At 65.3% G+C, this 18,422-nt stretch overlaps 3 protein-coding genes across 3 annotated transcripts; 2 read left to right on the top strand and 1 right to left on the bottom strand.

Moving 5' to 3' along the window:
• The first annotated feature begins 36 nt into the window (after positions 1 to 36).
• On the top strand, positions 37 to 7,558 carry GAS8 (growth arrest specific 8). The gene is made up of 11 exons (XM_071440893.1): positions 37 to 175; positions 613 to 693; positions 2,243 to 2,440; positions 2,646 to 2,852; positions 3,143 to 3,197; positions 3,596 to 3,801; positions 4,001 to 4,168; positions 4,468 to 4,554; positions 5,605 to 5,814; positions 6,863 to 6,928; positions 7,169 to 7,558. Exons 1-11 carry the CDS (start codon positions 173 to 175, stop codon positions 7,316 to 7,318), a joined length of 1,431 nt encoding a protein of 476 aa, XP_071296994.1. The 5' UTR covers positions 37 to 172; the 3' UTR covers positions 7,319 to 7,558.
• Positions 7,540 to 10,600, bottom strand: LOC139596526 (cadherin-1-like). Its single transcript, XM_071440897.1, has 8 exons — positions 10,279 to 10,600; positions 10,032 to 10,187; positions 9,813 to 9,957; positions 9,562 to 9,737; positions 9,404 to 9,493; positions 8,182 to 8,324; positions 7,831 to 7,966; positions 7,540 to 7,697 (listed from the first exon to the last, which is right to left on the bottom strand). The coding sequence occupies exons 1-8, from the start codon at positions 10,558 to 10,560 to the stop codon at positions 7,608 to 7,610; spliced, it is 1,218 nt and encodes a 405-aa protein (XP_071296998.1). The 5' UTR covers positions 10,561 to 10,600; the 3' UTR covers positions 7,540 to 7,607.
• A 948-nt stretch (positions 10,601 to 11,548) lies between these two features.
• LOC139596529 (B-cadherin-like) lies at positions 11,549 to 17,554 on the top strand. The gene is given in 16 exon segments (XM_071440901.1): positions 11,549 to 11,649; positions 11,651 to 11,868; positions 13,559 to 13,755; positions 13,828 to 13,938; positions 14,032 to 14,187; positions 14,264 to 14,408; positions 14,520 to 14,695; positions 14,784 to 14,912; positions 14,991 to 15,176; positions 15,264 to 15,508; positions 15,591 to 15,733; positions 16,065 to 16,289; positions 16,379 to 16,597; positions 16,687 to 16,817; positions 16,897 to 17,040; positions 17,125 to 17,554. Coding segments are annotated over 16 exon segments (2,739 nt in total). The 3' UTR covers positions 17,338 to 17,554.
• Positions 17,555 to 18,422: the final 868 nt, after the last annotated feature.

An 18,422-nucleotide genomic window follows, 5' to 3' on the forward strand; every position in this document is an offset into this window, starting at 1 on the left:
TCCCCCGCTCCCCCCGCGGCCCCGCCGCTCCCCCCGCTGGCCCCGCCTCCGTTGCCAGGGCGGAGCGTGGCGTTGCTAGGGGGCGTGTCTCACGCAGTGCTGCTCTCGCGAGATCTCGCCGTCCTCTCGCGGGACCTGCAGTCCGTTGCTTGGAGACGCTGGTGCCGCCGCCATGGTGAGAGCGGGACCGGGCCGGGACCGGGAACAGCAGAACCGGGACCGGGAGCAGCAGAACCGGGGCCGGGGGCAGAACCGCGGCGGCTGCTGAAGGGTGTCTGGCAGCCTGGGTGTGCGGGCGGTGGAGCCCCGCGCCCCGATGTCTGCGAGCCCCGTCCTGTCCCGGTCCGGTCCCGGGGAGGGTTCGGATCCCCCGGCGCCGTGCCCCGCACTGCGGGGACGCTGCTCGGGCGTTATGTCGGGTACAGGTGCCTCGGGGTTCACCGCGGAGCTGGGTCGGCAGTGGCAGCCCATGGGTCTGTTCCCGGCTCGGTGTGGCCGCTGTCCCGGTCCCTGCCGTGAGAGCGGGGGTGCTCCGGGACCGGCACCGGGGCCCCGAGCAGCGCGGTGTCCTCCTCACCCATTCACCTGCTGCGCTTGGCTCTCTGTCCTCAGGGACCCAAAAAGAAGGGGAAAGGGGGCAAGGGCCCGGCGGTGGTGGATGGCCTGGACCCGGAGGACATGAGCAAGGAGCAGGTGAGCGGCACCGCCGGGGGAGCACGGGCAGGACGGGAGGGGACAGCTCGGGGACCCTGCCCGGAGCCTGGCCAGCCCCGGGGACAGCAGGTGCACAGGGTGACAGGGCCAGCAGCCGGGCTTGTGTCACTGGCGCCTGCCTGGGGCTGGGGAGGGCGGCTCCTGCTGCTCTGGGGAGGAGCGGCCGCCTCGTCCCTCCCTCTGCTCGCCAGCCCTGGGTTCTGGGCACTGCTGAGAATCCTGGGGCCCCTTGGGACAAGAAAGAGGGACTGGAGCACGGCCAGAGAAGGGAATGGAGCTGGGGAAGGGTCTGGAGCCCCAGGAGAGGCTGAGGGAGCTGGGAAAGGGCTCAGCCTGGAGCAAAGGAGGCTCAGGGGGCCCCTGTGGCTCTGCACAGCTCCTGACAGGAGGGGACAGCGAGGGTGGTTGGGCTGTGCTCCAGGGAACAGGGACAGGAGGAGAGGGAACGGCCTCAGGCTGGGCCAGGGCAGGTTGAAGTTGGATATTGGGAAAATTCGTTCCTGGAAATGGTTGTCCAGCCCTGGCCCAGGCTGCCCTACGCAGAGGTGTGGTCCCCATCCCTGGAGGGATTTAGGAGTCATGTGGATGTGGCACTTGGGGACATGGGTTAGGGGTGGCATTGGCAGTGCTGGAGGAACAGTTGAACTTGATTTTAGAGGCTTTTCCAACCCAAACAATTCCATGAACCAGAAGTATCTAAGCACCTGAGTGTTGTGACAGGTAGAAGAATTATAAAAGAAAGGCCTCATAAAACCAGGCCTGCTCTGTTAAACTGATTGTTAGCCTGCCACTTCTTCTGAGTGCAGCTAGTACTTTGCAAGTTCCCATGCAAAAACTAACTTGGAATGAATAGTGTGCTAACATAAAAACCTGTTCTTGGGTGAAAAATAAGAGGACCTGCGTAAACATTAGCTCTGTTCCATGAGTACCCACAAAAGAAAAATGCAAACAACCTGCACCTCAGCACCTACACACAAATCACCTTCTGACCAATAAACAAAGTAGTAAAAAACTGCCAGCCAACAGATGTTAAACACGAGGTCTGTGAAAACTGTGTAAAATGAGTTATGTGAATAAAGACTGGGCTTTTCCTGCATGAAGGAAATGGAGTATCCCTTGTTTTATTCCAATACCTGGGAATGCTGGTACTGGTGTCACTGTTAACTGGTGTTACTGGTGTCACTGTTATCGGTGTCACTGATACCAGTGTTACTGGTGTCACTGTTATCGGTGTCACTGTTACTGGTGTCACTGGTGTTGCTGTTACTGGTGTCACTGGTGTCACTGGACCCTGCCAGCCAGAGCCCCATCCCAGACAGTGAGGTTTTGTGACTCCTTTTCCAGAAGCTGCTGGGTTAGTCAGGGACCTCCACAGCCCCACACCTGTGACAGCCAGCACATCCTGCAGGTCTGGGACATGGGCTCTCCAAAGGCACCTGCCCAAGGCCTGCCTGCCCCTCACCTGTGCCTGCCCCTCACCTGTGCCAGGCCTGCCTGCCCTCACCTTTCTGCTCTCTTGGCTGTGCAGTTGCTGCAGCACATGGTGCGCCTGCGGCAGGAGCTGGACCGCGAGCGGCAGGAGCGGAACTCCTTCCAGCTGGAGTGTAACCGGATCCAGGGCTACTGGGAGATCACCCGCCGGGAGCTGGAGGAGAGGAAGGCGGAGCTGCGCACCCGGGACCGCGAGATGGAGGAGGCGCAGGAGCGGCACCAGCTGGAGATCAAGGTGGGGCTGCAGGGCTCCAGGTGAGCCTGGGCAGGGGATGCCATCCTTGGGCAGGGGATGCCATCCTTGGGCAGAGGATGCTCCTCCTCCTCCAAGGACCAGAGGAGGAGGAGCTGGGCAGGATGCTATCCAAGGATGTCTCACCAGCATCCCAGTTCCAGGTGTCTCCTGCTGAGCCCCTCACCTGTCCCTGGCCTGTCCTTAGGTGTACAAGCAGAAGGTGAAGCACCTTTTGCACGAGCAGCAGGAGAACCTGACGGAGCTGAAGGCAGAGGGAGTCCTGTCTCTGAGGAGGGCCCAGAAGGATCACTGGGAGCAGGAGGAGGAGATGTGGAAGGAGAAGTGCTCCTTGAACACAAGGCTGAAGGAGCAGGAGTTGGCCAATGAGGCAGCCATCTCAAAACTCTGCCTGGTACGTCCTGTGAGGTGCCTCATCCCCAGCATGGGAGCAGGAGTGGGATCTTGCCTCCCTGGCTCTCTGTGGGGTGGGATGGGGTTTCTGGTGCAGGGATGGGGAGAAGGGGTTCCTGGGTGACCCCTCTCCCACAGTGGGGAGCTGTGAGAGCAGCTGGAGAAACGACAAGCCACTGTTTGCATCAACATGGGATCAGAATCCTTTCCCAAAGAGCAGGAGGGAATCCCTGGGGTTGGGCTGGCTTGGGATTTGGTTGTTTCTTCCAACACGGAGTTGCTTCCTCACAGAAACACGAGGAGGAGATGGCCCAGCTGCGCAGTGACTTCGAGCTGCAGACCAAAGGTGAGGGCACGAGGCAGATCCCAGAGGAGCACGACAGGGAGAGCTGCTTCTGCTTCCCAAGCAGCACCTTGAGCACATGGGGGCAGGTTCTCCCCAGTTCTGGCCATTTTCCCCTTGCCTCATCTGGCCATTTTTCCTTCCAGTTCTGGTCGGCTTCCACCTCAGTTCTGGCTGATCTCCCCCACCCAAGGTTCTGGCCAGTTTTCCCCATAAGTTCCAGCTGCTTTTCCTCCCCAGATCAGTCTAGTTTGCCCTCCAGTTCTGGCTGTTTTTCCCTCTCAGTTCCAGCTGGTGCCAACCCACACAGTTTTGGCTGTTTTTTCTCCCTTCCCCATTCTGGTCACTTTTCCTCCCCAGTTTCAGCCAGTTCTTCCCCAGCTCTGACAATTTTCCCCCAGAGATGGAGGCCAAGTACACGAGGAAGATGCAGGCACTGAGGGATGAGCTGGACCTGCGGAGGAAGACAGAGATCCATGAGCTGGAGGAGAGGAAGAACACCCAGATCAGCGAGCTGATAGGGAACCACGAGGGGGCTTTTGGTGCCATTAAGAACTACTACAACGACATCACCGCCAAAAACCTGACACTCATCAACCTCCTGAAGGTATTGCCCGTCCCTGTGCCACCCCTGCACCCAAGGACTGCTCCTGCCAGGGTGTCAGCTGGATCTGGCTGTTCCAGGTGTCACTGTGGGTGCTGCTGGTGGCCTGTACATGAGTGGGGAGGGATGGTGTCCTGAGGGTCTGGGGCACTCTGAAGGGCTGGGCAGTCCCAGGAGCCAGCACTTATGTTCCCAAGAACAGGAGCAGGTGGAAGAACTGAAGAAGAAGGAGGCTGTGCTGGAAAAGGAGAAGGCAGATGTGGTGCGTGAGAATAAGGGGCTGACAGAGCCGCTGCACGAGGCCCAGGAGCTGGTGGCTGAGCTGCAGAAGAAGTTGGTTAACTACTACAGGGACAAAGAGGCCCTGATGGTGAGTGCCCAGCCCTGTCCTTCCATGGGCTCGTTCCTGGAGGGAAAACACTGCGCTCTGCCACTTGGTGTGCTGTGATTGCTAGGCAAAGCAAGTCTTGTTCTGCTTACTGTGAATTTGTGGGGTCTCAGATGGGAATCCAAAGAGAGACTGGGAGGGAGAGCAGCCCCACTGCAGGGGGGTTGATGTGGGTGCTGCCTGGTTTTCTCTCTGCTGCTCTTTCTCCTCCCTTCCCAGAACACATCTCCAACACTTCCCAGACAATCCTGTGCTCTTTAACCCTCCTTTCCCATTCACAGAAGTCCAAAGCCCATCTGAAAATCGCTCAGAAGGAACTGAAGGACCTTCAGTGGGAACACGAGGTGCTGGAGCAGCGGTTCAGTCAGGTGAGACCTACAGGCAGGGCTGGGCATCCCATTCCCTCTCCAAACCTCCTGCAAACCCTCTGCAGAGGACAGGGCGTGGGGCTCAGCAGAGGCTGTGCTTAGCCCAGGGCTTTGCAAAGCTAATCCCGAGTCGGGTGATAACCGCTGCTCCCAGCAAAGCTGCTCCCAGCTCCAGCCTCTCCCACGGTCAGCAGACAGGCCTGGCCTTGTCCTTTGCTGAGCAGTCATGCACGCTCCAGCAGGGCCCCAGGCTGCCTGGGCTGCGTGGGGCAGAGCTGGATGGGGGCATTGCCATGGGCCCCTCCTTCTGCCAGGGCTCCGGGATCGCTCCCTCCCATTCTGGGGTGCTCAGGAACAGCCCTGCAGAGCCAGTGCTCCCCCCCACTAACCCAGATAAATCTTAAGAGTCAGGAGAGAGCTCATTTGCAATTCGTAGAAATCCCCAGGAATATGAACATTGATCCGAGGCCTCATTAACAATCCATCATTAAGACAGCGCCAGATTCAGAGCGTTCAGAAATAGGCTTTGGAGGAGAGACTGTGTCCTAATTAGGACACTTATTAACTAGCTGTGAGCCAGGGACTGCTGCCAGCTGTGGGGATGAGATGAGAGACCCCCGTGTGCCGGGGGCCCTCGCTGGGGTCTGAATTAGCACTGCAGGGAGCCCGTTGGGGCATTCCATGCCTGGAGGGGAGGAGGAGGAGGAGGGAGAAGCGCAGGTGTTGCACCATGGACAGAGGGAGAGAGGGAGGGAAGAGGGGAGGGGGGGAGGCTGTGCTGCAGCACCTGCCTTCCCTGTGGGCTGCAGGTGCCATGGGGAACGGCTGGGCTGAGCTGCTGGACCAGTCTTCTGCCGTATTTGTGCTCCACACCACTGTGCATGCCCCCGTGTCCCCCGGGGTCCTGAGGGTGCTGTGACACTGTGCTGCCCCCGGGGTCCTGAGGGTGCTGTGACACTGTGCTGCCCCTGGGGTCCTGAGGGTGCTGTGACACTGTGCTGCCCCCGGGCTCCTGAGGGTGCTGTGACACTGTGCTGCCCCCCGGAGCAGGTCCAGGAAGAGCGGGATGACCTCTATCAGAACTTCACCAGAGCCATTAACGAGGTGCAGCAAAAAACGGGCTACAAGAACCTGCTCCTGGAGCGGAAGCTGCACGGACTCCTCACCCTCCTGGAGCAGAAGGAGGTGGAGCTCAGCGAGGTCCTTGCAGCCTCCAACCTCGACCCCAGTGCTCTCTCCATGGTCTCACACAAGCTGGAGGTACTGGGGCCCGGCGAGGGCTGGATCTGGGGGGCAGAGCCCACTGTGGGGTGCCTGCTGTCCCTGGAAAGCAGCAGTGCCCATCCTGCATGGCTGTAGGTGGCACGTCACTTGTCACTCCTTGCCAGCACTCCCAGGGCCACGTGTGGTGCCGCAGGGCACTCGGCTCTGCCTCGAGAGCGGAGCGTGTGGGTGTTGGAGTTTGGCACTGATCTGTCCCTCAGCTGGGGCCTGTCTGGAGGAGCATGGCTGCAGGCTCCATGGCACTGTTGGCACCCTGTGCTGCCACACAGCCAGCTGACTGCCAGCGGGTCCAGTGGCACCCAGGGGCTCTGTGCAGGGGGGGCTGCACCTGGTGAGCCTCGCCTGGCCATGGGGACGGTGCAGACAGGATCCTGGGGCTCTGCGGTGTCTGCCGTGCTAAAAATACCTCTGCAGAGAGCCTGGAGACCCACATTCCTGCAGCCTGCCGCAGCTGGAGCCGGGAGCAGCGCTTGTGCGGGTTGGGAACAGACACAGGGAACGAGGGCTCCACCACCTGGTGCCCTCCTGCTTGTCCCCAGCCAGGTCCCCGCTGCAGGGGGAGTCGGGGAGGCTCTGGGATGCTTTGGGATGCATACCAGGCCTATGGCACAGGCAGCGGATGTGTCACCTCCCAGCATGTGGAAGGAAAACACATTCCTGGGATGGCATCACTGGCGTCGGGCTCTCCTGCAGCTGCTGGGGTCCCTGAATTCCTCCTGTCAGCTGCCTGGGGCAGCCTGGCTCCCTGTAATTCCCCGGTGCCGCGGCAGCAGGGTGGTGCTGCTGGAGCAGAGCAGGTGCTGCCAGTGCTCCCAGTGACAGGGATGGCTGTGGTGTTCATTGGGAGCTGCTGTCCCTGCCCGGGGCTGGCTGTCCCTGGCAGTGCCACTCAGAGGGGGCAGGGTGGTGGCCAGCTGCCCAGACCGTGCTGCCTCGTGTGCTCTGCCACGCCACGGCCACCGGGGCACGGCCAGCACGTCCCCAGGGCTGGGCAGAGCAGCCTCATCCCAACCTCCCCTTGCAGGACGTGCTCAATTCCAAGAATGCCACCATCCAGGACCTGCAGATCCAGCTGGCCAGAGTCTGCAAGGTAAGGGCGGGGAGGAGTCCTGGAGAGGTGTAAGAGCCGTGTGGATGGGGCACTTGGGGACGTGGGTTAGTGCTGGCCTGGGCACTGCTGGGGGAGTTGGACTCGGTGATCTTAGAGGCATTTCCAACCCAAACGATTCTGTGATTCCATGGCTTTGGCTTGGGGGTTGGAAATCAGACTGGGGCTGCAGGGAGCTCTCCTCTGCTGACAGAGGGGCTGACAGGGACCCTTTCCTTGCAGGCACACAACGACATGCTGCAGACCTTCGAGGCAAAGCTGACAGCCTTTGGCATCCCCCTGGACAACCTGGGTTTCCAGCCACTGTCCTTCCCCATCCCGGGACAGGAACTGGGGAAGGGCCCTGCTGGACTTGTTTCAGTGCCCACCTGATGCTGGCAGCACTGAGGGTCCCACTGGCACACTGGTAGTGGGGCTGTGCCCTTTTCCTGCTGCGTGTCTTTAAACAGACCCCAGTGAGCATCTTCAGGAACCTTTCCTCCCAAGGGGGACCACGGCTGGAGGACTGCAGGCATCCCACCCACCCCACCATGCTGCCCCTGGGGCTGCTTCTGTTCCCACAAAAGTGGAAGGTGATTTTTTGAGACAAACGGTGCTGTTTGGAGTTTTTAATGGCCTTGGTGGCATCATTCCTGCGTCCCCAGGGGAAGGCTGTGCCCCTCTAGCTGCCCCGGTAGGTTGTGTAGGAGTAGGGGCTGATCAGCAGCGGGACGTGGAGCTTCTGTGCTGGGTCGGTGATGATGAAAACGACCTGAGGGAGAGTGAGGAGACAGCAGTGGGAATCCCCCTCCCAGAGTGAGGCCCAGGGGAGTGCAGCCCCTTGAGCCTGGCCCCAGCCCTCAGACAAGCTGTGTCACCTGTCCCAGTCTCCCCACTCTCCGTACCTCCACAAAGGGGTAGAAGCTGGTGTGCCCCAGTCCCTGCCAGTACTCAGCTGTCTCAAAGTGCAGCTTGTAGGTGCCAGCTTTGGCCTGTCCTGGTGCCAGGAGGGGCTGGCAGCGCCCATCCGCATCCGTGTGCCTGAAACCAGACCAAGGCAGTCCTGCTGTACCCCAAAACACAGCCCTGCCCCACCCCAGAACCTGCCCTGGCCATACCCCCAAGCACCAGCCCTGCCACCAGCAAACAAACCCCAGCTGAAGGCTGGGCAGACACTTGTGACAGGAGCCTTTGGCCAAGCTCACAGAGCCCTGGCAGCAGCGTCCCTGCCCCACAGGTGCCACCAGCTCTCGTACCTGTGTGCCAGCTCCATCCACTGCAGCCCTGGCTCCTGCAGCTGGGCCAGGCGGACGCCAAGGCCGGCTGCCGGCAGCCCCGTGGCCGTGTTCAGCACGTGGGTGGTCAGGGTGCCCTTTCCCACCTCAGACATGCCATCAGCCTGTGGCAGAGAGGAGAGCAGGGCTGGGACCTGTCCTGGCAGCACCATCTGCCTTCTTGTGCTGCAGCCAAGCCCCTGCACTTCACTCTTCCCCAGAGCTGGGATATGGAAACCCACGTCCTTCCCATGCCAGGGTGCTCAGCCTCAGGCACTGTGTGGGTGCCAGCTGGTTCCCACCAGGATGCAGGGCTCTGTGCTCACCTGCCTGTCCTGGTGGGCCTCAGCACAGCACAGCAGCCAGTCTGGACCCGGCGAGGAAGCAGCCCTGTCCCAGCAGCCCCATCCCTGCCCACGGTGTCACGTGTGGGCGGACATTGACCCTGCCCAGCTCTCTGGAGCTGCCCGGTGCCAAGGTCAGCACTGCTGAGGGCAGCCAGGCCCCTCCTTCTCCTGGAGCTCCCAGGCTGGGGTGGGAGCACAGTCTGGGGCTGCGTCCCAGCAGCCGGCAGGACCGGGCAGCCTCCCTGGAGCCGGACCAGCTCCCACTGCCAGCCCAGCGCCGGCTGACGTGGGGGTGCTGCAGAGGCACCCTGGCGAGCTTACCTGGCTCTCCTGTGTCCCACTAATGGGCCAGGGACCTGTGGCCGGTGCCCCCACACAAAACGCCATCCCTGGCCTCCCTTCCTGGCGCCACGGCCTCTACCCGTGGAGCTGGCGTGGCTGGATGCCGCTATCCTGGCACGGGGCTCCCGCAGAACCGGGTGCTCCTCCCCGGCTGGGCTGAGCCGGCACGGGCGGCTTCCCAGGAGCCCCGCTGGCACCCACGCTCCGGCAGCGCCGTGGCCCTGGGGCGAGCGGCCCAGAGCCTGGTGGGAGGCTGGGGCACCGGGCCGGGAGGAGCCACAGCCCGGCTGCCGTCCCAGTCTCGCCTCCCACCATGGAAAGCACCTGGAGCGCATCGCTGCTGCTGCAGCCGGGCACGTGGGGCTGTCGGGAGCCAGCACCGGCCTCACCGCAGCCTGGCCCTGCCCTCTGCACCGGCCTCAGCACAGCCTGGCCCTGCCCTCTGCACCGGCCTCAGCACAGCCTGGCCCTGCCCTCTGCACCGCCGGGGCACCGGGGGTGGCTCAGCCTCTCACCTGCACCCTGACGCGGGCGGTGGCGGTGGCTCGCAGCCCGTGTCCCCCCAGGTCAGCAGCCTGGATCTCCAGCGTGTATTCAGGGACCACCTGTGGCAAGAGGCTGTGTCACCCACAAGTGTGGGGTGAGCTCGGTGGGGGCCGAGTCCAGGGCTCACCTCTGCCACCAGCCCCGGCACGGCCAGGGAGACCAGCCCAGAGCTGCTGTTGATGGTGAACATCCCAGGCTGGGGCTTCTCCGGCACCTGGCTCAGGATGGAATAGCTCACAACACCATTGCTGGAGTTCACGGCGTCGTCTGCATCGGTGGCCAGCACCCTCAGCACCGGTGTGCCTGGAGCAGGTGGTTATTGCTGACCTGTCACACATCCCTCCAGTGCTGCCTGCCAGGGGGTGGCCATGGTCCCACCTGGCTCAGCTCCCTCCAGCACAGAACCGTGGAAAACTTCCTGGGTGAAGACGGGCCGGTTGTCGTTCTGGTCAGTGACGGTGATGATGATCTCCATGGGGTCTTCCACGGGCTGCCCGTTGGCCGACACGGCGTGGGAGTAGAGCTGCAAGGGCACAGTCAGTGTGTGTGCAGTGCCCAGGACCGTCCCTGTCCCGCCACAGATGCCCCCTCACTCACCACGTATTTGTTCTTCTCCTCCCGGTCCAGGGGTTTGGTCACCTCCAGCCACCCCGTCTCCCTCTCGATGATGAACACACCCACGGGGATGGTGTCCGCTCCCTGCCCCGTGATGCTGTAGAAAACCTTGGTCTCCTTGTCCTTGTTGGATTTGATCTGGCAGCGAGGCAGGAAGAGGAGGGTGAGCCGTGTCCCAGTGCCCCAGGGATCCCTCTGGGCCCTGCCCGGTCCCCACGGGCACACCCACCTGCACCAGCGGCTTGGGGAAGGGCCCCCGCTCGTTCTCAGGGCAGTTGATGGGGGGGATGACCCAGTCCCTCTTCTGCCGCCGGAGGCCGTGTCCGTGCTCCGGGAATATCAGCACGTCGTGTGGGACGGACAGAGGCGCTGCAGGGCTCAGTGACACGGCTCTGCCCCGAACCCGCCGGGCCATGGCCATGCAGCACCCCCGGCCCCACTGCGAGGGTCCCAGCAGGAGGAGGAGGAGGAGGAGGAGGAGGAGGAGGAGGGTGAAGCTGCAGGCTGCCATGGCTGCAGCTGCACTGGCTGCTCCCCCCAGGTGCTGCTGGGAGCCCTCCCGGTTGCGTCAGTGACCTTGGCCGGGAGAGCTGAACCGGCTCTGCAGAGCTGCCAGCCCCGGGGGGGGCTGGGGGCGCCCTGTGGGGGGACCCGGCACACGAGATACTGCTCCAGCCGGGGGCACGATGGAGTCCGGGAGCCCCCGGGGCTGTCCCTCGGTGGGAACCCCCAGTGCAGTGGGGCTTGGGGCACACACGGGTCCCCCCCCGGGAGTTCCAGCGCACCCATGGGCGGCAAACGGGGAGGAGGCACCGGGGGGTGGCACGGGGGAACGGGGAGGGGGCAGTTCCTGCTGGGGCGGTGGTGGGAGGTGCCATGGGAACACCGGGAGGGACGGATGGCGGCACCACGAGGGTGCTGGAGATACCGGGATGCCCGGGCGTGTCCACCGGGCTGCGCTGAGGGGCACCGGGGGGGGCACTGAGAGAGCGGCGGTGCCCGGCGGGGAGCGGGCGGTGCCCGAGCATTGCCGGGCCCTGCCGGGGAGTGTCAGGGGGTTCCGAGGCGATGCCGATGGGTACAGAGCGGGGAGGTGCCCGGAGGGTAACGGGGTGACCAGGGAGGTATCGCGGATTGCCGAGAGTTGCCAGGGCGTTCCAAGAGGCTGCAGGCGGTGCCCCAGGGTTCCCGGGAGGTATCGCGGATTGGCAGGAGGATTTCAGAGGGGGCCGGGGGTGCCCGGAGGGTATGGAAGGTTCCAGTACCGGCCGGTGCCCGAGGGGTACCGGGCTGTGCCTGGATCTTGGCGGGCGGGTGCCCGGGAGGTAACATGGGGTGCTGGGATTGCCGTGGGGCTCCAGGGGAATACCGGGGGTGCCCGGTGGTATCGGGGTGTTGTATCGGAGCTGCCGGAGGTTTCCGGAGGAGCACCGCGGTGTAACGGGGATTGCCGGGGGTGTTGTGGGGGGTGAATCGCCGGTAGGAGGGTCCCGGGGGTTATGGAGGGGTCCAGGGCATTGCCGGGGGATGCCTGGGGCGTGCTGGGGCCGCTCTCCGGGGCGGGGCGGTACCTGCGCGGCCGCCGCCTCACCTGGGGCGTTGCGGGGCGGGACGGGGCGGGACGCGGCGGGCGGCGACCGGAGCGGCGGCGGCGGCGGCGGCAGCAACGGACGGGCCATGCGGGGGCCGCGCTCCGGGCTCTGCCCGCTCTCCATCCTCATCCTCCTCCTCCTCTCCCCGCTCCTGCCGGCGGCCGCCCTGTCCCCGGCCCCGCCGCGCGTCCTCCCGGGGCTGCGCCGCGGGCCGCTCCCCGCCCCAGGTAACTCGCACCGTCGGGGCGCGGCGGCACCGGGACCCCCGGAACACCTCGGGGACGGGCTGGGGCCGCCATCGGGACGGGGATCGGGGCTCCGAGCACTGCGGGGGCGGCAGGGCCTCCCTCACTGCCGGGATCAGGATCGCTTTGCCTCCGGTGGTGGGGCCGCTGCTTTTCGGGAGGACCTCGCGGTGCTGTGGGGCTGGCGGGGTCCCCGGGTGAGGGGCTCGGCCATGGGGCGGTGCCTCCCCCTGCTGTGGGGCTCGGCCATGGGGCTGGCTGTGCCCCGCGGGGCTGGCGGTGCCCGGCTGATGCCAGCGCTTGGCCCAGCCGTGGGGCGCCCGCTGCGAGCAGGGCTGGGTCCCCGCAGGGTGGGCGGCCGGCGCCGGGCTGGCAATGGGGCTGGGAGCCCCAGGGCCCCCCTTCTCCGGCCGTGGGGTGCGGGCTGTGGCCGGCCCGAGGCTGGGCAGGGTCTTGCTGCTGCCAGCTCCTGGCCCGCTGCCGGCGCTCGGCCCGGGCCCGGTGCCCTCCTCGCTCGGCGGCTCCCGGGGGATTGGGGCTGCCCGGGAACGCGGCCGGAGCCAGCGCTCGTCTAATGGCCGCGGGAGCACTAAAAGCTCTCCTTGGCGGTAAGTGCCAGGGAGCGGCCCCGACCTCTGTCTGCTGTGGACACCACATCCCGTTTCACATCCCTTTCCCATCAGCTACGCCTGCCACGACTGGAGGTGGGCGCTGCCAGGCCCCTGCTGTGGGCACGGGCGGGGGTCTGCCCACGCCGCTGCGACCCCCTCGGTGGGCAGCTCAGGGCCCCGGCAGTGACCGTGCGGCTCCGCCTCGGCACCCAGCGGGCTCGGTGCCCTGTGGGCCCTCCCTCCACGGAGGGACCCCCGAGGACAGGGTGGGGTACCCCCTGTGCCGCCCGCCCTTCGGAGGGAACAGCAACGCGCGCCACAGCTGGGAGCGGGGCTGGGGGCTCCCCATGCCGGGAGTTGGGGGCTTCCCCGGGCTCCTCGTGTCCCGCTTGCCGGGTGACTGATGCCCCTCCGGCCCCATTAAAGTCCCTTATCGCGGCCATCGCGACTGGGAGGGGCCCCGGTGCTGCCCTCGGGGCACGGTTGCTGCTCCCCACATGGCCCCACACCGCCGCCCTCGGGCTCGGTCCCTCCGGTGTGGAGCAGCCTCCGGTGGGGCTCCGCTCTCCCTGCCCCATTCCACGCCTTCCGCAGCCCCCCCGGCCCCGCCCGGGGCCGCTCGGCCGCCCGGAGCTGGCTCAGCTCCGCTAATCCCCTAATCCTTGCCCCGGGGGGTGCGGAGCCGGGGCCGTGTCCAGCACGAGGGATGCAGCGTGGGAGGCGGGGGAGGGAGATTCAGTGCCCGATGATCCGGCCACGGGGGGTTGGGAGCCCCGAGGGGGTGACACACCGGGAGGGGGCTGGGGCAGGGCTCTGCCCGCCCAGGAATTTCCCATCATCTGTGAAACAAAGCCGAAACTTCCACCGAAACTTCCACTGCGCTCCCGTACGGCGCTCGGTGTTCCCTGCCCCGCTCCCGGTGTCCTCGCCCTCTCTTCTACCGCCCCCTGCCTCACTCCGCCTCGGGTCTCCGGGGGATTGCGGGGTCCTGGAGCTGTGGTTGCGGCTCGGGGGTGTCGGGGAGAGGTCCCCCCCATCCCCCTGACCCCTCACCCTCGCAGGGAGCGCCGGAGGCTGCGCGGGGCCGTACAGCACGGAGGAACCCGATGTCGGGGTGCGGGAGGACGGGGGCCCCGTGCGGCTGCCGGGGGTGGGCAGGGCGCTCGCCGTCCCCCCCCGGGATGCTGGTTCTCCCCGGTGTGCCGCTGGCCAGCCACAGCCCGCCCCAGCTCCCGCAGAGAGCAGGCGCTCCCCCCAGGTAACGCTGCGCCGCCTATCCCCCACCCCTGCTCCCCCCGCCGGCTGTGCCCTCACTTCCCCCGCCCCACAGGAGCTGCCCAGGGCTCGAGCTGCTCTCAGGAGGCAGAAGAGGGACTGGGTGATCCCCCCCATCAAGGTTCCTGAGAATGAGAGGGGCCCCTTCCCCAAAAAGCTGGTTCAGGTATGACACTGGTCAGTCTGGGCAGGGGCTTTGGGCATGGAGGTGGGTGCTGGGGGATGCTGAGCCCATCCCTTGGTCTGCGTCTCCTCCCAGATCAAATCCAACCGCGACAGAGACACCAAGATCTTCTACAGCATCACAGGGCAGGGAGCAGATGCCCCCCCCGAGGGCATCTTCACCATTGAGAAGGAGTCGGGCTGGATGAAAGTGACTCAGCCGCTGGACCGCGAGCACATCGACAAATACCACGTAGGTCCCTGCCTGGGGACACCAGGGGGATGTTGGGGTGCTCTGCCAGGCCCCCCACTCACACCCTACCCTGCAGCTCTTCTCCCACGCCGTGTCTGAGAACGGGAAGCCAGTGGAGGAGCCGATGGAGATCATCGTGACGGTGACAGACCAGAATGACAACAAGCCCCAGTTCACGCAGGAGGTGTTCAGGGGCTCTGTGCCAGAGGGAGCTCTGCCAGGTAGGACCCTGTGCCTTGGGGAAGCTCTGCATCCCACCAGCCATGTTCCTGGAGCACAGCCCCGGCACTGTGCCCCCAGCATCCCCCTCACCTGCACTTCCACACCCCCAGGCACCTCCATCATGCAGGTGACAGCCACGGATGCGGACGATGCAGTGGAGACCTACAATGGTGTCATCGCCTACTCCATCCTCAGCCAGGAGCCACGAGAGCCCCATCCCCAAATGTTCACTGTCAACCGGGCCACTGGCACCCTCAGCGTCATTGCCAGCGGCCTCGACCGGGAGGTGGGCTCTGCAGCACCGGGGGGCAGGGGGCCCAGCCCAGGCAGGGGCTGACACGGCGTCTGTCTGTCTGTCTGTCTGTCCACCACAGCGCGTGCGGGAGTACACACTGACCGTGCAGGCAGCTGACCTGGATGGGGAGGGACTGACCACCACAGCGCTGGCTGTCATTGAGATCGCTGATGTCAATGACAACGCCCCCGAGTTCGACCCCAAAACGGTAACGTGGGCCCCCCTGCTGGGTGTGAGCCCCCGGTGCCCACCGGGCCGTGGTGCTGACGGTGCCCCTGACCCGCAGTACGAGGCGGCCGTGCCAGAGAACGTGGCCGGGCGGGAGGTGGCCAGGCTGGCTGTCACCGACCTGGACGAGCCTGGCACGCCGGCCTGGCGAGCCGTCTACTCCATCCTGCGCGGCAACGACGGGGGAGCCTTCGCCATCAGCACCGACCCTGCCACCAACGAGGGCATCCTGCGCACCGCCCAGGTCTGTGTCACCCCCTGTCACCCCAGTGCCGCCCAGGTGGAGTCCTGCCTGTCCCACTCTCACTGCCCGTGTCTCCCCCTCTCCCAGGGTCTGGACTATGAGGCCAAGCAGCAGTTCGTGCTCCACGTGGCAGTGGCCAACGAGGTCCCCTTTGTCGTGAAGCTGCCCATGGCCACTGCTACGGTGACAGTCACTGTGGAGGATGTCAATGAGGCCCCGGTGTTCGTGCCACCGGTGCAGCTGGCCACGGTGTCAGAGGATGTGCCCCCGGGGCAGACCCTCACAGCCTGCACGGCCCAGGACCCTGACAAGGCGCAGGGCCAGAGGATCAAGTGAGCGGGGACAGGGTTGGAGTGGAAGTCTGGGGGGTCTCCGCTGCCCCTCGCCACAGCACCAGCTCCCCTGTGCCCCCAGGTACCTGGTGGGGCACGACCCGGCGGGCTGGCTGGCCGTGCACCCCGAGAATGGCCTGGTGACCGCGCGGGACCAGCTGGACCGCGAGTCCCCCTTTGTCAAGAACAGCACCTACATGGCTGTGCTGCTGGCCGTGGATGATGGTGAGGGACATGAAAGGGCCCTTGTTCCCCCTCCCGCGTGAGGGGCACGTGCTGCCATCACCAGGAAACACATCCCAGCTCCAGCATGGAGCAGTGCTGGGGCTGCCCGGCCCCACCCCTGCCCGGGGCACCCCAGCCCCCTGAGGATCCTGGGTTTGGGGCTGCCCCCTCCCGCATCACTCCTCGCTGTTCCCACCCTTGCCCAGACAGTCTTTGTCCCTGGGAAAGTCTTGGTTTTGAGCCCCCCCCATCCCCATGCCTGTTCAGTCACCCATGTCCCCATGAGGGTCCTGGGTTTGGGGTTCCCCTCCTCCAGAATTTTTCCCCCCAGGGTCACCGCCGGCCACGGGCACGGGCACGCTGCTCCTCACCCTGCTGGATGTGAACGACAACGGCCCCGAGGCCGAGCCACGGGACATCACTGTCTGCCAGCGCAGCCCCCAGCCCCAGCTCCTCACCGTCACCGACCGGGACCTGCCCCCCAACACCGGCCCCTTCCGCGCCGAGCTCACCCACGGCTCAGGGGACAGCTGGGCTGTGGAGGTGGGGGACACAGGTATTGCAGGGGGCTGAACGTCATGTGGGGGCTCCTCGGCAGAGGCAGCATTCCTGGTGCATCGTCCGTGAGCCCCCCATCCCATGTAGGTGACACGGTGACGCTGCAGCTGGTGGCGCCGCTGGAGCCCGACACCTACAGCGTGTACCTGCGGCTGCTGGACCAGCCAGGCAGAGCCCAAGTGACCATTGTCACCGCACGGGTCTGCGCCTGCGAGGGGCAGGCACAGGGCTGTCCCCAGAGGTCCCAGCCTGTCACCACCCTGCCCTTCGTCCTCGCCACCCTGGGCGCGCTGCTGGCCCTGCTGCGTGAGTGGGGCTCCTGGGGCTGTGGGGACAGCCCAGCTCTGGGCACAGTGGGGCACACGTGTCCCTGCTGATGGCACTCTTCCCCCCAGTCATCCTGCTGCTGCTGCTGCTCTTTGTGAGAAGGAGGAAGGTGACGAAGGAGCCGCTGCTGCTGCCCGAAGATGACACAAGGGACAACATCTTCTACTACGGGGAGGAGGGTGGCGGCGAGGAGGACCAGGTGGGTGTGGGGATCAGGAGCCTGGTGACAGCGTGGGCTCTCTGACTCTGCCCCTCTCCATGTGTGTGTGTGTCCCCAGAACTACGACCTGCGGCAGCTGCACCGGGGGCTGGACGCCCGGCCCGAGGTGATCCGCAATGACGTGGCCCCCACCCTCCTGCCAGCCCCGCAGTACCGGCCCCGCCCCGCCAACCCCGACGACATCGGCACCTTCATCGAGGAGGTGAGTGCTGGAGAGCCCGGGGGGTGACACGTCCCTGCCACAGCAGCGCAGGGGACGCGGGTGCTGACCCCTGTGCTCCCCCAGAACCTGAAGGCGGCCGACACGGACCCCACGGCCCCCCCCTACGACTCGCTGCTGGTGTTCGACTACGAGGGCAGCGGCTCCGAGGCCACCTCGCTCAGCTCCCTCAACTCCTCCGCCTCCGACGGCGACCAGGACTACGACTACCTCAACGACTGGGGCGGCCGCTTCCGCAAGCTGGCCGAGCTCTACGGCGGCGGCGAGGAGGACGATTAGGGACCCCCAGCCCGCTGCTGCCCCTGCCTTATTGCTGCTTTTGTGCCTTGGGGGTTCCCCCTGCTGTGCCCCCCACCCCAGCGCAGCCCCCTCACCTCCTCGCCTGCGTTTTTGTGGTTATTATCTATTTTTTAAGGTATGGAATGATGGCGTGTGATGCTGCGGACAAGGGGATGGGAGCTGGGTCAGTTTTAATAAAGGATTTGGTTTTTTTAGATGTTCCGGGCTCTGTGTCACTTTGTGCCCTGGAGATTGGTGCTGGCCCCAGCCCTGTCCCCCCTTGCCCACTGCAGTGTGGAACCTGTGGCACAGCTGCAGTGTCAACCATGCACGGGCAGTGCCCATGCCCCCCAAAGGGTGCTGATGGGCACGGGCAGGGCACTGACCACAAGTCTGTCCTTCATGGGAGTGACAGTGGTGGCATTGGGCATTCATGGTGCTAAATCTCCCCTGGCCCAGGCAGCGAGAGCCCTGCTGCCACCCCAACCCCCTGAGATGACCATGGGTGCTGGCATGGGTCGGCAGAGCAGCTTCTCGCCCTGGCAGGACCCCGAGCTCTGGGGGTCTCCCACTGGCTCCAGGATCAGCTCCTGAAACATGGGATGGGGACAGCTGATGTTACTGGGGGTCCCCTTCCCTAGGGTCACCCCCAGTGCTGTGCTTTGGGACAGAGGGGTACAGGGGACTGCAGCATCCTGAGGGCCCTTCCTGCCTGAGGGGTCCCTGGGTATGATGTTTGTCCCCTGCTGCAGAGCTGGGATCTGGGGCCATGGCATGGGGGCACCCTGGGGTGTGCTTGGCTCCTGTCACCCCCCCAACACCCCCTGCTCGCACTGCCCTGGGTGGGAGAGGCACGGAAAGCTCGAGGGCTGTGTGGCTGGGACTGGGAGCGTCAGAGGCACGGCGAGCCGGGGTACCCGGGACGGGCAGAGCACCGGGGGTGTTGGGGTACCGGGGACTGGTGGGGTACTGGGGGTACCGGGGACCGTGGGAGAAGTTCCGCACCGGTACCGAGGGGGGTACCGGGATACCGGGCGTCGGAGGTACCGGGAATACCGGCGTTCCGAGTGCGGGCGGGGCGGGAC

This window comes from Agelaius tricolor, unplaced genomic scaffold, assembly GCF_023055355.1.
Source record: "Agelaius tricolor isolate 1412-34295 unplaced genomic scaffold, bAgeTri1.0.p SCAF_15, whole genome shotgun sequence".
NCBI classification, from domain to species: domain Eukaryota; kingdom Metazoa; phylum Chordata; class Aves; order Passeriformes; family Icteridae; genus Agelaius; species Agelaius tricolor.

Excerpts from the sequence above, each read along its gene's own strand:
- GAS8 (XM_071440893.1), top strand. Across the intron at positions 4,169-4,467 it reads GGGACAAAGAGGCCCTGATG|AAGTCCAAAGCCCATCTGAA; the intron begins GTGAGTGCCCAG and ends TCCCATTCACAG. Across the intron at positions 5,815-6,862 it reads TGGTCTCACACAAGCTGGAG|GACGTGCTCAATTCCAAGAA; the intron begins GTACTGGGGCCC and ends CTCCCCTTGCAG.
- LOC139596526 (XM_071440897.1), bottom strand. The coding sequence starts at position 10,560 with ATGGCAGCCTGCAGCTTCACCCTCCTCCTCCTCCTCCTCCTCCTCCTC. Across the intron at positions 8,325-9,403 it reads CCGCCCGCGTCAGGGTGCAG|GCTGATGGCATGTCTGAGGT; the intron begins GTGAGAGGCTGA and ends TCTCTGCCACAG. Across the intron at positions 7,698-7,830 it reads GCTTCTACCCCTTTGTGGAG|GTCGTTTTCATCATCACCGA; the intron begins GTACGGAGAGTG and ends ACTCTCCCTCAG.